The 16270-nt window shown below is 39.1% G+C and overlaps 1 protein-coding gene across 1 annotated transcript; it reads right to left on the reverse strand.

Annotated features, from left to right (window-relative positions):
• Positions 1-3352: 3352 nt before the first annotated feature.
• Positions 3353-5173, reverse strand: LOC107803498 (11S globulin seed storage protein 2-like). Its single transcript, XM_016627239.2, has 3 exons — positions 4509-5173; positions 3950-4426; positions 3353-3868 (listed from the first exon to the last, which is right to left on the reverse strand). Exons 1-3 carry the CDS (start codon positions 5118-5120, stop codon positions 3488-3490), a joined length of 1470 nt encoding a protein of 489 aa, XP_016482725.1. The 5' UTR covers positions 5121-5173; the 3' UTR covers positions 3353-3487.
• Between the last annotated feature and the right edge of the window lie 11097 nt (positions 5174-16270).

Raw genomic sequence — 16270 nt, forward strand, 5'->3', positions numbered from 1 at the left:
AGCTCGGTCCAGTTAGACAAGGATCAATCTTATATTGAAGAGCCAGTGGCTATATTGGACAAACAGGTTTGAAAGCTGAGGTCAAAGAATATTGCATCAGTAAAGGTTTAGTGGTGGGGTCAGCTGGTCGAGGAGGCGACTTCGGAGACAGAGCAGGATATGTGCAGCCGTTACCCTCATCTTTTCACCACTTCAGGTATGTCTCTATGATCGTTCGAGGACCAACGATTGTTTTAAGAGGGGGAGGATATAATGACCTGGCTGGTCGTTTTGAGAGTTAGAGCCCCGATCCCTTATTAACTGCTTCCCATGTATCCATTTTCTGCTATTGTGACTTGTCGGGATAATTCATTTTGAGTTTCGGAGTATTTTGGGACACTTAGTCCCTAAATGGAGGCTAAAGTCTTAAAATTTGGACCGTAGTTAGAACTGTATGAAGACGGCTCCGGAATGGAGTTCTATCGATTCCGTTAGCTCCATTGGGTGATTTTGATTTTAGGGGCGTGTCCTGATTGTGTTTTGAAGGTCCATATCTTGTTTAAGCTTGAAATGACGAAAATCGAAGTATTGGAGTTTTGGGCCGGTAGTGGAATTTTTGATATCGATGTCAGAATCCGATTCCAGAAGTTGGAATAGGTCCGTAGTATTGAATTTGACTTGTGTCCAAATTTTGGAGTCAATCGGACGTGGTTTGGTTGATTTCGGCATTGGTTGTGGAAATTTGAAGTTTCAAGTTCATTAAGTTTGGATTGGAGGGCTATTTGTGTTTTTAGGATTGTTTGATATGATTTGAGGGCTCGACTAAGTTCGTATGGTATTTTAGGATTGGTTGGTATGTTTGGTTGAGGTTTCGGGGGGCTCGGGTGAGTTTCAGGTGTTTAACGGATCAACTATTGAAGTTGAGTTGTTGCTGAAGGGATCAGTCATCTAGTATTTTTGCACATGTGGTGGAAGGTCCGTAAGTGCGGCCTCGTAGAAGCGAGGATGAGATCGTAGATGCGGTCCTGGTCTGGGTAGCCAGTGGTCACAGGTGCGGTGAAGGCACCGCAGAAACGGACTCCCTCCTGCGGATAGGGAATCGCAGAAGCAGTGGCAGGTTGTAGAAGCGGACATCTGAGCGCAGAAGTGCAACCGCAGGTGCAGAGCCTGGGAAGTTGATGAAATTTTGCAAGTGCAGAACTATAGCAGTAAAAGCGGTACCGCAGGTGCGGTAATGGGCTCGCAGAAGCGATCTAGCTGGGCAGAAAAGAGAGGAAATCGAGGGTTTGATTCATTCTCTATTTTTGGACCTAGAGAGCTCGGATTGAGGTGAAATTTTGAGGAATTTTCAGAGGAAGCTTGTGGGTAATGATTCCTTACTTGATTTTGGTTGCATTTCATTAATCTATTGTTATTTTCTTCATTTAATCAAGGAATTTGAGTGAGAGAGTTGGGAAAACCGAGGGAAAGTTCCCCAATCGAATTTCTGCGTTTTGAGTGAGATTTTGACATCGAATTTGGATAATTTTAGTACGAGTAAACTCGTGAGTGAATGTGTGTTTATAATTTATGACTTTTACCCGATTTCGAGACGTGGACCCGGGGGAGGCTTTTTGGGCATTTTTCTATTTTCTTGTCTTAGCTTTGATTTCATTAGCTAAATTAGTTGCTTGAAGCTATATTTACGTTATGCAATTGATTTGGCTAGATTTGGGCCATCCGGAGCCAGATATTCGCGGAAGGAGCATTGTTTCGGACTAAGTTAAGCTTAGTTCGAGGTAAGTGGTTTGCCTAACCTTGTGTGGGGAAACTCCCCTTAGGATTTGGTACTGTTTGATATATGAGCGTCGTGTACGTGAGGTGACGAGTATGTACACGGGCTATTTGTGGTAAACTCCGTTTTTCACTTAGTCATAACCTGTTTTTCTCCTTGTTTGAACTACAATAACATATGTGCTATCCTGTTTAGATTAGAAAAGCATTCCTATGTGTTTTAACTGCCTATTTGAATTCTGTGCAACATGTTTAGTGAAATTACTTGCTTTTCCTTGAATTGGACTTAGTTAAAACTGTAGGTTTATTGTTGTAACTGTTGTTTAGATTGGTTGAGCTGCATATTTACTTTGGGACTACGGAACGGTATTTCGGGAGATCTCCCTGTACTGCATATTTACTTTGGGACTACGGAACGGTATTTCGGGAGATCCCCCTACACATTTATGTTTGGAACTACGGGACAGTATCCTGGGAGATTCCCATATTGTTACCCTTGTGTTTCTGAGCTGTTGTTCTTCTATGCTTATTTTCTAGTTAAATTTCAGTACTTATTTCTTTACTGCGATATTTCTTTCTGTTAAATTTTATTATATTTAAATCAGTAGGACCCTGACCTGATCTCGTCACTACTCGAGCGAGGTTAGGTTTGACACTTACTGGGTACCGTTGTGGTGTACTCATGTCCTTTCTTTCACATGTTTTCTGTGTGCAGATCCAGGTACTAGCTATCAGCCTCGAGTCTAGTTGCGTGGTTGCTGCTTCAGGAGACTTCAAGGTACATCTGCCGCGTTCGCAGATCTCGGAGTCTCCTGTTATCCTCTTATGTTGATTTCCCCTTGTTTTCTTCGGACATAATATATAGAGCAGTTAGAAACTCTTAAAAGCTTGCGACATTGCGATTAGATTGCGGGTTTTGGGAAAGATGATTATTGTATATGTCAAGCGGCGTCGTTTCTGCTTATTAACTATATTCGTTAGCTGTTATATTTGTGTTCCTATTACATTTCCGCAATATTAGGCTTACCTAGTCGTAGAGACTAGGTGCCGTCATGACAGTTCATGAAGGGAGAACTTGGGTCGTGACAGTTTGCTTTTTATTGTTCAGCCACCTTTTAAAATGTATTTGAAAAATAATCAAATTGTTAATGAAAAGCAATCATCTATGGAATACCACCAGATATAACACACATCAAATACCAAATACCAAATTGCTTTATCTTATTCAAATTCATGAGAATAGAATTTAATGATTGAATCAACTATTGCAGAGACGGTATGATTTTTGTTAAACTTTACCAATATCTATCTATGTATTGAGTTTGAGTTAGAGATATGTCATTATAGTTTTTTTTTTTGTTTTTTTAAAGTATTCCTATTCCATAAAGGGATTCAATAATTTTCCGCACGTTGTGCTAGGACAAATCAAAGGCCTTGGACGATTTTTTTACTGGCAAAGTAAGATTTGTCCTTTTGACTTTCAAAGTTCATTCAGTACGTCTAGCAAATTAAGATTAGTTCTTCACTTCTTCCCCCGTCTAAATTTTATTTCTTGTTGATTATTGTTGGCTAAGATTTGCACGGAAAATCTTGGATCACATTAAGAAGCAAAAAGGCAGGAGCTTTATTAGTTACATTATTATTTGCTCCTAATTACAAGTCGCTCTCTCTTGTCTTTGCCTAAAAACAAAGACGAGAAACGAGTACTACTAGACATGGCTACATCATATCCATTTTAGATGGACCTTCGCTGAGGAGATAGAAGGAAGCTTTCTCCACCCCTGTTCATCTTCAATCGTTGTGCTTCATTTGGAGAAATCTGGTAGGCATTGGTGAGGACCTCAACAGGCATGGCTCTAATCACTGATGTGTAACCTGCAAGCTGGCTGTTCATTGGTTCACTGCTTGTCCTCCACACTACAAATTCAAGTCCATTCTGTCCTGCCCTCACTGTTGAGGCGAAGTACTGAGGAACCACAAACATTTCTCCCTGGTTCACCCTGTCGTTCATCACTTGTTGTCCGCTGTGGTCTACTACTTGCACGTGTGCCTCTCCTCTTTGAACGTATACCACGCAGTGGCTGTTCACTGACCAATGTGGGGTCAACAATGCATTCTGCATCCACCAAATTTTAATCAATTACTAATAGAGGTTTTTTCAGTTTAATCAACTTGAGAAAATTAAACAAAGATTTACCGGATAGAGGGTGCCTCTAGAGGCACTCATGTCCATGTATTTAAGGATGGGAAGTTTATGGCGATTGACATGGTTAATTTTTCCAGCTTGCCTGGAGAAGATATCAGCTTGTGTTCGGTGTTCAAGGTTGGTGCGGATTTTCATTGTGCAAATGTTTTCTTCCAAGCCATTTCCAGTTGCTTCCTCCCACCATTGCTGTCCTCGTCTTGGTCGCCCTTGCTCTTCTTCGAATTCTCCTTCTTCTTCGTCGGGCCTAATCATTCTCATTCCTTCCCTCACATTGACAATTAGTCCACGTTCGCTCTGCTCTTCTTGCATCCTCCTTACAATCTCGGCTGGGATGTTGAAGGCCTCGGCCATCAATTCTGTGTCGAAAGCACGGAAAATGTTCTGAAACCTCTGCCTGCTCTGTAGTCTTTGACCTGCTTGGGTTTGTTGCCTTCCACTTTCTGGTACTCCACCAGCCAAGTAGAATGCCTGCAGTCCAAAGACATAGCCAACCAATTATGAAATTGCATGAACAAAAAGTCATCAAATTGTAGAAACTAATGAATTTTACCCTCAAGTTCTGATCAAGCTGGTTGGAGCGGTGGTTGAGGTCATTGATAGAGACGGCGACAAGCTCTTCCTCACCATCATTATAGCACCAATGAGCAGCGCCAGCGGGAAGTGCCACGACATCTCCTTGGCGAATGCGGTGGACCTTCTGGTGTTGGTCACTTCTGCGGCCTTGGCCCCTCTCTTCCCTTGGCTCTCGGCCAGCCTGGAAGGTCTGGGACTGAGACTGGAAAGTCTCAGCACAACCAGGGTAAGTAATGCCAATCAATCCCTGGCCACGCTCAATGTAAACCAAGCGAGGCATGGGATGGAAATTGGGAAGAGAAAGAGAGTTGCGACGGATGACATTCCTCATGGGAGCAACTCCAGCGCACTGGAATTGCTCCTCGTTCTCGTCCCACAGCTCAGTGACGCCGCCCTCTGACTCAATTCTGTTAGTGGGCTGGCTAGCAGTGAGCCTTGTTAAACGGCATTGTTGAGCTTCAGTGAGACGAGTGCCTCTCTGACCCTCCTGACGGCCTTGCTGGCCCTGATAGTCTCGAACTGCATTTGTTGCGGACAAGAGAAAAGCAGAGAGGAGTAAAGCTAAGAGGAGTCTAGTAGTGACCGCCATGGCTAATTAGGATTGATTTGTTAACTACAAAGATGGGATGAGATTTAGAGTGACTGAGGCCTCCTTCTTATAGTGTTGGAAGTGAACAAGTACGAAGGCCGTGTGGCATTAAGCCTGTTTTCTTTTGCATGGTGAAGGTGTCTTCATTTCAGCTATTGAAGGACACCTTGCAATGGTTGTTCAAAGGAATCAAAGATGTGTTGGTTTGCATGAAACTATACGTGTGGAAGTTTGCAGCTGCTTTTGCTTACACCTTCTGCCTTTGCACCTACCACTTGTCTAAGCTCTTCTGTTTCGCTTAATTTTTTTTTTTTCACAGAATTAGCACTGAGGTTGTTTGAACTCTCAAAATACTAGGCGAGCAGAAATATTTGGGTTGGGCTCCAATATTGGATCGACAAAACAAACCCTCAAATTTGGGCCTCAACTCGTTGAGTAGGGGCTTTGTTAAACAATATCCAGTAGTAGCTTCACCAGGTTAGCAGTTCTATCCTCTTTTTTCTTTTTCTTTTGACGGTAAACAGAGGTGTAAAGGAAATAGCCTTAAGCCAATATATTTAAAAAATAGATAAGCGTGGAAGAAGCACTGCATTGAGTTATTGTCATTAGTTTCAAAGACTAGTAGATATCTCCTCCTCTTTTTTTCTCTTGGTTTCTATAAAGATTACACTTAGGGGTGTCAATCGATTTCGAATAAAAAATAGAGCATGTTTTTTATTTTATAAAAGTAAATCAAGATAAATTTATATATGAAATATATTTTATATATTAAGTAACAAAGCATCATTCTTTCCTAAGGCATTTGGATTATGAAAACAGCTACAAGCTAAGATAACATGTGATTAACACCTAAAGTTCTAACTCCTAAACATATTCTCTTATTCCTATTGAAATTAAATTAGTTCCAGCATTTTGAATAGTAAGCGACAAAGTAGCAAAGAATAATGATATCTTTATTCTCGTATGATTTAGATTTCGTTTGTTGAATACTTAATCTTCTAATAGATTTTATTCTTGAGTTGCAACTTGATAAAAATCTTTTTACTCAGTTGATTTACATTCCTCTCATCTTTGCTTAATTTGTTTTACGCTACTATAGAATAGTGAGATGAATCTATTGTGGCTATCTTTTATGTTCCTTTAATTCACCATCTCTTAACAAAATGCTTAGAGAGTTTTACCAATTTTCTATGCAAATGTGCATGTTATTGCGTTTTAGCTTCTAGTAGCGACTATAATATGATGTTAAAAAAATATTAAAAATTAATCGAACCATACCAATATCGAAAAGAAACAAGATGATTAGTACGGTTTCAAAAGGTCGAATTTTGATTATAAAAATAGAATAACCGAAATATTGGTAGGGTGTACAAGTTCTATAAAATAACGGGCCAAAATGAACCATTAGGGTGAGTTTTTTCCCTTCAAGCTTTAGTGATGGAGTACTTCAACTCGGATAGCGAGTGATTCTCTGCTTGTTCTGGAGTACCTTAAGGAATTATAGCAAAAATAAAGTGAGGAACATCACCAAAAAAGAAAAATAAGATGAGAATGCAAAAGTTGATACAGAGAATAGAGATAGCCGCTTTACTTTATTTTTTGAGGGTTATCATCACTAAGAACGGATGCTACTTTAGTTTTAGCTTCAATGAACATATATTTTAAGTCCAACAAACTTATAAGGCTAGTTACTTTTGCATCTAATGGTGATATTGAAATGAAAAGTGAAAATAATACTAGACTGTAATCGACTTGTACTCTAATTATAGTTACAATTCCACACGACATCACTTTAAGTGCAGAATTTCCGTCCCACCAAAACTCTCAGTCTCACTATTCACATGACTACAACACCACACAAAATTTCTAAAGAAAAACAAAATGGTAATGTAATACTAGATTCTTTAAGTAACTTATGCCTGCTGAAATTGATTCAACTTGATCTCTTAGCAAACAAGAATCTTGCTAGTTGCTACTGGATAAAGACAAAGGACAAAAAGTTTTTTTTTTTATTTTATAAAAAGATGGTACAGGGAAGAAGGGAACAAGAAGAGCGAGGGGAAATTGAAGGTGTAGAAATGGATGAATCTTGTAAAGTTGGAAAATGGTCCCTGTTGCGGAAGCCAAATGTATAGAGTGTGAATAAGTCACAACTACTATACCAAAAATTATGACAACCACCAAATAATAAATAAGACAATAAAGCAATAATAAAGGGAACACCAGAATTTACGAGGTTCGGCTAATTTTGCCTACTCCTCGGACACAACCAAATATTTTATTCCACTCCAAAAATACAAGTGAAATAATACTAAAGAGAGAAGATACAAATGCCTTAAACAGATGAGAAGGCAAATGAGAGGTGTATTTCAATCCTAAACATTAGGCCTTCTTTTATAGGGGAAAAATCCCCCCAAACTTAACTCCCAACCAATGTGGGACTTTGGCATTTTGCCAAACTTCAACAAATCTCCACCTTGGCAAAATTCCACATTTTCAGTTCTCTCTCAATAACAAATTTTGGTTGTGTCTTCATCTTCAATCTTCAGTGTTCAACAATGTTGATCAAATCCAAACAATGTTGAAACTTGACCGCAGTCACCACCTTTGTCAGCATATCAGCAGGATTCTCTGTAGTATGAATTTTCTTCACCGTGACTCCACCTTCTTCTATGATTTCTCGTACGAAATGATACCGAACATCAATGTGCTTCGTCCTTGCATGATAAACTTGGTTCTTCGCTAATTGAATAGCACTTTGACTATCACAAAAAATTGTGATACCTTTTTGTTCAACACCAAGCTCCTTTAGCAATCCTTGAAGCCAAATTGCCTCTTTCACAGCATCTGTAATAGCCATGTACTCTGCCTCTGTTGTAGACAAAGCAACTGTTGACTGCAAAGTAGACTTCCAACTAACTGGTGCCTTTGCAAAAGTAAACACATAACCAGTAGTTGATCTTCGTTTGTCCATATCACCCGCAAAATCTGAGTCACAATATCCAACTACAAACTGATTGTCTTCCTGCTCAAAAACTAACCCGACATCTACAATATTATGAATATAGCGTAGAATCCACTTCACAGCTTGCCAATGCTCCTTCCCTGGATTGTGCATATATCTGCTAATAACTCCAACAGCTTGTGAAATGTCAGGCCTTGTGCAAACCATTGCATACATCAAGCTACCAACAGCATTTGCGTATGGTACCTTTGACATATACTCTCGTTCAGCTTCATCCATTAGCGACATAGTAGTACTTAGCTTAAAATGGGAAGCAAGTGGAGTACTAACTGGCTTAGTCTTGTCATCTATGCCAAAACGTTGAAGTACTCTCTTCAAATATTCCTTTTGAGATAAACAGAGTTTCTTTGAACGTCTATCTCTAATTATCTCCATGCCAAGAATTTTCTTTGCCTCACCCAAATCCTTCATCTCGAACTCCTTCTTCAGTTGAATCTTCAACTTATCAATTTCTTCCGAATTCTTGGAAGCTATCAACATATCATCAACATATAGGAGAAGATATACAAAGGAACCATCTTTAAGCTTGTGCAAATACACACAATGATCGTATTTGCTTCTCTTGTACCCTTGCCGCAACATAAACTCGTCAAATCGCTTGTACCATTGTCTAGAAGATTGTTTCAATCCGTACAACGATTTTTCAAGTTTGCACACCATATTTTCTTTTCCAGCAACTTTGAATCCTTCTGGCTGAGTCATGTAGATTTCCTCCTCCAAGTTTCCATGTAAAAACGCAGTTTTTACATCCATCTGAACTAGTTCCAAATCCAATTGTGCTACCAAAGCCAACATAATTCTAATGGAGGAATGTTTTACAACTGGAGAAAACACTTCATTGTAATCAATTCCCTCCTTTTGAGCATATCCTTTGGCCACCAATCTTGCTTTGTAGCGAACATCTACTTGGTTAGGAAATCCTTCCTTCTTTGCAAATACCCATTTGCACCCAATTGCTTTCTTTCCCTTCGGGAGATTGGCCAATCTCCATGTATGATTCTGATGAAGGGACTGTATTTCATCATTCATGGCAATCCTCCACTTATCTTCTTCTGAACTTTGGACAGCGTCTTTATAAGTAGTAGGAACATCATCAGCTACAATTGAGGTTGCACAAGCAACCGTCTCTATGAGACGAACAGGTTTCGTTATTGTTCTTTTTGGCCTGCTGGTTGCTATTGATTCAAGTTGTTGTTGAGATTCCTGAGTTGGAATCTCCTTTACTGGCTCTCCTTCCAGAGGGTAATCTTCATTTGTTTCCTCCTCTGCTTCTTGTGTAGGAAAAATAAATTTTCCCTCAAACTCCACCTGCTTAGAAGCACCTTCATTTTGTTTGGTATCTTCTGTTACCTTATTTACCATAGCAAATTCATCAAAGGTAACATCTCTGCTGAATATTACTTTCTTTGTCATAGGGCACCATAAGCGATATCCTTTGACTCCAGAAGTAATTCCCATAAAAATAGCCTTCTTTGCCCTTGGATCCAATTTTGACTCCGTCACATGATAATATGCAGTTGAGCCAAACACGTGCAAAGAGTTATAATCTACAGCAGGTTTTCCGTACCATTTTTCAAATGGTGTTTTGCCATCAATAGCAGCAGATGGTAGACGATTAATGAGGTGACATGCATATGTAATTGCCTCAGCCCAAAATTCTTTGCCCAAGCCAGCATTGGACAACATACACCGTACCTTCTCCAGCAAGGTCCGGTTCATACGTTCTGCCACTCCATTCTGTTGTGGTGTATGTCTAACAGTGAAGTGTCGGACGATGCCATCATTTTCACAGACCTTATTGAAATGATCATTTTTGTATTCACCTCCATTGTCTGTGCGAATACACTTGATCCTCCTGCCTGTTTGATTCTCCACCATCGTCTTCCATTTGAGAAAAATTCCCAGCACTTCATCTTTGTTTTTCATTGTATACACCCACACTCTTCGAGAAAAATCATCAACAAAGGTTACAAAATAGTGCTTCCCACCCAATGAAGGTGTTTTGGAAGGACCCCAAACATCAGAGTGTACATAATCCAAAATGCCTTTAGTATTATGGATCGCTGTACCAAATTTAACCCTTGTCTGTTTCCCTTTGACACAATGCTCACAAAACTCCAAGTTGCAAGCCTTTACTCCTTTTAACAATCCTTGATCTGATAGAGTTTTCAAGGATTTTCCTCCAGCATGTCCCAAGCGCATGTGCCATAGCTTGGTTGCTTCTGCCTCTTTGTCGTCACTGGATGTTACTGTCGCTGTCCCAATAACTGTACTGCCACGATAGCGGTACATATTATTATTCTTCCGATTAGCCTTCATTACCACTAGTGCACCGGAGCATACTCTTATCACTCCATTTTCTGCAATGATTTTGAACCCTTTTGATTCTAGGGCTCCCACAGAGATGAGATTCTTCTTCAAATCCGGTACATATCGAACATCTATCAATGTTCTGATCATTCCATCATGGTTCCTTAATCGTATTGAACCAATGCCATATGAGGTAAGAGGGCTGTTATCCGCTGTGTGGATGACTCCATATTCTCCTTCTTGAAATTCCATGAACCAGTCCCTGTTGGGACACATATGATAGCTACAAGCCGAGTCCATCAACCATATGTCTGATGATGTTGATGACTCTGTTGTAACTAATGAGAAGTCTGAATCATCACAATCAGCTACATTTGAATCCATAATGGTCTTTCCATTGTTATGTTTGGCCTTATTCTTCAACTTCGGACAGTCTTTCTTCCAGTGCCCTTTTTCTCGACAAAAGGCACATTCATCTTTGCTGGGTCTGGATCTTGACTTGGATCTTCCCTTCTTTGTCCTCGTTTGATTTTGAGGACGACCCCTCACAAATAGTGCTTCTCCTTCTCCGCCCTTCTGTTTTTCTCGCTTTCTTTGTTCATAGCTGTACAAAGCCGAACAAACTTCTCTGAGAGAAACTTCGTCATTTCCATGGAGTAGAGTAGTTTCAAGGTGCTCGTACTCATCAGGAAGTGACGCCAACAACATCAAGGCCAAGTCACCATCATCATAAGTTGTATCCATATTTTGCAAATCTGTAACCAACTTATTGAAACTGGTGATATGTTCATTCATCGTGGTACCAGGAACATAGGTGAAGTGAAACAGTCTCTTCTTCATGTACAATTTATTTTGACTGTTTTTCTTCAAAAATTTATCCTCCAGTGCTTTCCATAATTTACTTGCAGAAGTTTCCTTTGTGTATGGATATTTCTGCTCTCTAGCAAGGTAGGATCGAATGGTACCGCAAGCAACACGGTTGATAATTCTCCAATCTTCTTCTCCAATAACATCTGGTTTCTTTTCTTCAATGGCCAGATCTAGCCCTTGTTGAAAAAGGACATCTAGAACCTCGCCTTGCCACATCCCAAAATGTCCGGACCCGTCAAATATTTCGACCGCAAATTTCGCATTTGACACAATTCTTGTCATAAGCGAAGATGCCAATGATGACGTATTGTTGACACTTGATGTAGATTCTTCTTGTTTATTGTCTCCCATCTTTGACACAAATATTATTTAATAGCTGACGACACAAATCAAGATTATTTCCTTTATGGTGTGGAAGATCAGACTAAGCTGCAACCACAGAGCATACTCAGACAGAACCTTGACTCAGTTACCAAGATAAATCTTTTCTGATGTGGAAGATCAGACTATGCTGCAACCACAGAGCATACTTAGACAGTACCTTGGCTCTGATACCAATTGTTGCGGAAGCCAAATGTATAGAGTGTGAATAAGTCACAACTACTATACCAAAAATTATGACAACCACCAAATAATAAATAAGACAATAAAGCAATAATAAAGGGAACGCCAGAATTTACGAGGTTCGGCTAATTTTGCCTACTCCTCGGACACAACCAAATATTTTATTCCACTCCAAAAATACAAGTGAAATAATACTAAAGAGAGAAGATACAAATGCCTTAAACAGATGAGAAGGCAAATGAGAGGTGTATTTCAATCCTAAACATTAGGCCTTCTTTTATAGGGGAAAAATCCCCCCCAAACTTAACTCCCAACCAATGTGGGACTTTGGCATTTTGCCAAACTTCAACACATACACGGTTAGAATCATTGCCTAAGATTCGCTCTCACCACTTTGGCATAAGTCAAATTTAAAACTCCTAAACACAAGATGGGTTTTTTCTTTAATTCTCTTACTCAAATTCATGTCTCCGTCACTACTTATTGGGCCCATTTTGTATATTTGAATTTTTGGAAAAATATAGTCATAGTGATTTGATGCACCTTATTACTAAAATATATTGAGTGCAGTTAATGTTCTATTTAAAATTCTAAATCCAACTCTAACCCGCATGCAAACAAAAGAATAAAGAGTTACACAAGAAGATGGCTTTACAGCCTGGGGCATCATATAATATATGTAGCACGACTGTTACTTAGAAATACTACAAAACAAAATGAACATGTAAGTTGGATAAAGTCTGCGGAAAAGAAACGCACTCCTGAATCTATCAGCCTTTTGTCCTCATCTTTTTGTGTCAAACTATAGCGTAAAAGTTAAGTCGTGAATTATATTGCAACAACTTTGTGACCTTTTACTACAACCACTACTACTATATCTTAGGATCTCACCCTTTCAACCGAAAGAAGAGCTTTATTCACAAACAACCATTTGAATTTTGTGTTGCCTCAAACACCATGTCTTGGTTGAACTTGCAGAGACTCCTACCAACTCGGAAAATATGGAAACTCTTTTCGACCAAGTTACAAACCAAATTCCACAAAGTACTCAGTAAATCCAAAGTCATTAAGAAATCCAAGAAACCAAATTCTTTCAGCAAAGCTAGCAAGAAATTAGCACCATGGCCAGTCTTTCGAGTTCAATTCAAAACCAAGGGCTCAAACAAGTTCAAACACAAGTCAAAGTACAGGCCTACTCTCAAGTACCACAAGAAAGCAGCACCTGTATATATTGATCAGCTGTTCATTGAGGATGTATCGGTGGTAAAGGAGAAGTATGTCCAGCCTATGATCACAGCAAACAAGAACCTTAAACAAGTTTGTGTAATGGAAACAGAGCAAGCTGAGATCCATCTAGGGGAAAGCAGTGTCCCAAGTACGAGCATGGTTGATGAGAACCCTAATGATCAACAGCAATTAGTTGCAGCGGATGAGATATGGGAATCGTTGACATTGGCATCTCCACAATTGCATTGTATTAATGAAAGAGCAGAGGAGTTCATAGCTAAATTCCGCGCAAATATGAGGCAACAGAATCTGTTGGCCCATCATTTGTAGTATTGATTCTTCTTTGGAACATCTCTTTTGTTGTCAACATGAATAAAAAAAAATTCGTAACGATATAGTTTATCTTTACATTGACTGCAATAGAGAAATAAAAAACTCGAGATAACTTGAGAAAAATATCTACGTATTATCTCATAAATTAGCAGAAGCTCATATCACAATTTTTAGTTTCGGTACATGCCGCAACGACCTCCATGTTGTTGAAGTTTGGCAAAATGTCAAAGTCCCACATCGGTTGGGAAAAGAGTTAGGGAGATTTTTTCCCCTATAAAAGAAGGCCTAATGTTTAGGATTTAGAAACACTTCTCATTTGCCTTCTTATCTTCTTAAGACATTTGTATCTTCTCTCTTTAGTATTATTTCACTTGTATTTTTGGAGTTGAATAAAATATTGGTTGTGTCCGAGGAGTAGGCAAAATTAGCCGAACCTCGTAAATTCTGGTGTTCCTTTTATTGTTGCTTTATTGTCTTATTTATTATTTGGTGGCTGTCATAATTTTTGGTATAGAAGTTGTGACTTATTCACACTATATATATTTGGCTTCCGCAACAATTGGTATCAGAGCCAAGGTATTGTCTAAGTATGCTTTGTGGTTGCAGCATAGTCTGATCTTCCACATCAGAAAAGATTTATCTTGGTAACTGAGTCAAGGTTCTGTCTGAGTATGCTCTGTGGTTGCAACTTAGTCTGATCTTCTACATCAGAAAGGAAATAATCTTGATTTATGTCTTCAGCTATTAAATAATATTTGTGTCAAATATGGGAGACAATAAACAAGAAGAATCTACATCAAGTGTCAACAATACGTCATCATTGGCGTCTTCACTTATGACAAGAATTGTGTCAAATGCGAAATTTGCGGTAGAAATTTTTGACGGGTCCGGACATTTTGGGATGTGGCAAGGCGAGGTTCTAGATGTCCTTTTTCAACAAGGGCTAGATCTTGCCATTGAAGAAAAGAGACCAGATGTTATTGGAGAAGAAGATTGGAGAATTATCAACCGTGTTGCTTGCGGTACCATTAGATCCTACCTTGCTAGAGAGCAGAAATATCCATACACAAAGGAAACTTCTACAAGTAAATTATGGAAAGCACTGGAGGATAAATTTTTGAAGAAAAACAGTCAAAATAAATTGTACATGAAGAAGAGACTGTTTCACTTCACCTATGTTCCTGGTACCACGATGAATGAACATATCACCAGTTTCAATAAGTTGGTCACAGATTTGCAAAATATGGATACAACTTATGATGATGGTGACTTGGTCTTGATGTTGTTGGCGTCACTTCCTGATGAGTACGAGCACCTTGAAACTACTCTACTCCATGGAAATGACGAAGTTTCTCTCAGATAAGTTTGTTCGGCTTTGTACAGCTATGAATAAAGAAAGCGAGAAAAACAGAAGGGCGGAAAAGGAGAAGCACTATTTGTGAGGGGTCGTCCTCAAAATCAAACGAGGACAAAGAAGGGAAGATCCAAGTCAGGACCCAGACCCAGCAAAGATGAATGTGCCTTTTGTCGAGAAAAAAGGCACTGGAAAAAAGACTGTCCGAAGTTGAAGAATAAGGCCAAACATAACAATGGAAAGGCCATTATGGATTCAAATGTGACTGATTGTGATGATTCAGACTTCTCATTAGTTACAACAGAGTCATCAACATCATCAGACATATGGTTGATGGACTCGGCTTGTAGCTATCATATATGTTCCAACAGGGACTGGTTTGTGGAATTTCAAGAAGGAGAATATGGAGTCATCCACACAGCGGATACAGCCTTCTTACCTCATATGACATTGGTTCAATATGATTAAGGAACCATGATGGAATGATCAGAACATTAACAGATGTTCGATTTGTACCGGATTTGAAGAAGAATCTCATCTCTGTAGGAGCCCTAGAATCAAAAGGGTTCAAAATCATTGCAGAAAATGGAGTGATGAGAGTATGCTCCGGTGCACTAGTGGTAATGAAGGCTAATCGGAAAAATAATAATATGTACCGCTATCGTGGCAGTACAGTTATTGAGACAGCGACAGTGACATCCAGTCACGACAAAGAGGCAGAAACAACCAAGCTATGGCACATGCGCTTGGGACATGCTGGAGGAAAATCCTTGAAAACTCTATCAGATCAAGGATTGTTAAAAGGAGTAAAGGCTTGCAACTTGGAGTTTTGTGAGCATTGTGTCAAAGGGAAACAGACAAGGGTTAAATTTGGTACAGCGATCCATAATACTAAAGGCATTTTGGATTATGTACACTCTGATATTTGGGGTCCTTCCAAAACACCTTCATTGGGTGGGAAACACTATTTTGTAACCTTTGTTGATGATTTTTCCCGAAGAGTGTGGGTGTATACAATGAAAAGCAAAGATGAAGTGTTGGGAATTTTTCTCAAATGGAAGACGATGGTGGAGAATCAAACAGGCAGGAGGATCAAGTGTATTCGCACAGACAATGGAGGTGAATACAAAAATGATCATTTCAATAAGGTCTGTGAAAATGATGGCATCGTCCGATACTTCACTGTTAGACATACACCACAACAGAATGGAGTGGCAGAACGTATGTGTAAGCACGTGATTTTTGCCCTATATGAGAATTACTCCCAAAAAATTCAAAATAAAATAATTTTCCTTTGTGTGCAATTTTTGAATTTTCGTGGCATTTTTGGATAATTATTTGTATTTTTGTTTGTGCATGTTTACTTGTTATATTAATAAAAAATATAAAAATATGTCGCATTTGCATTTAATATTTAATTCTACAGTTAGGAGTAATTAAATTTGTTTTACAAAATGGAAAAAATCA

This window comes from Nicotiana tabacum, chromosome 22 (genome assembly GCF_000715075.1).
Source record: "Nicotiana tabacum cultivar K326 chromosome 22, ASM71507v2, whole genome shotgun sequence".
NCBI lineage: Eukaryota > Viridiplantae > Streptophyta > Magnoliopsida > Solanales > Solanaceae > Nicotiana > Nicotiana tabacum.

Excerpts from the sequence above, each read along its gene's own strand:
- LOC107803498 (XM_016627239.2), bottom strand. The coding sequence starts at position 5,120 with ATGGCGGTCACTACTAGACTCCTCTTAGCTTTACTCCTCTCTGCTTTT. Across the intron at positions 4,427-4,508 it reads AGCTTGATCAGAACTTGAGG|GCATTCTACTTGGCTGGTGG; the intron begins GTAAAATTCATT and ends TTTGGACTGCAG. Across the intron at positions 3,869-3,949 it reads CTAGAGGCACCCTCTATCCG|AATGCATTGTTGACCCCACA; the intron begins GTAAATCTTTGT and ends TGGTGGATGCAG.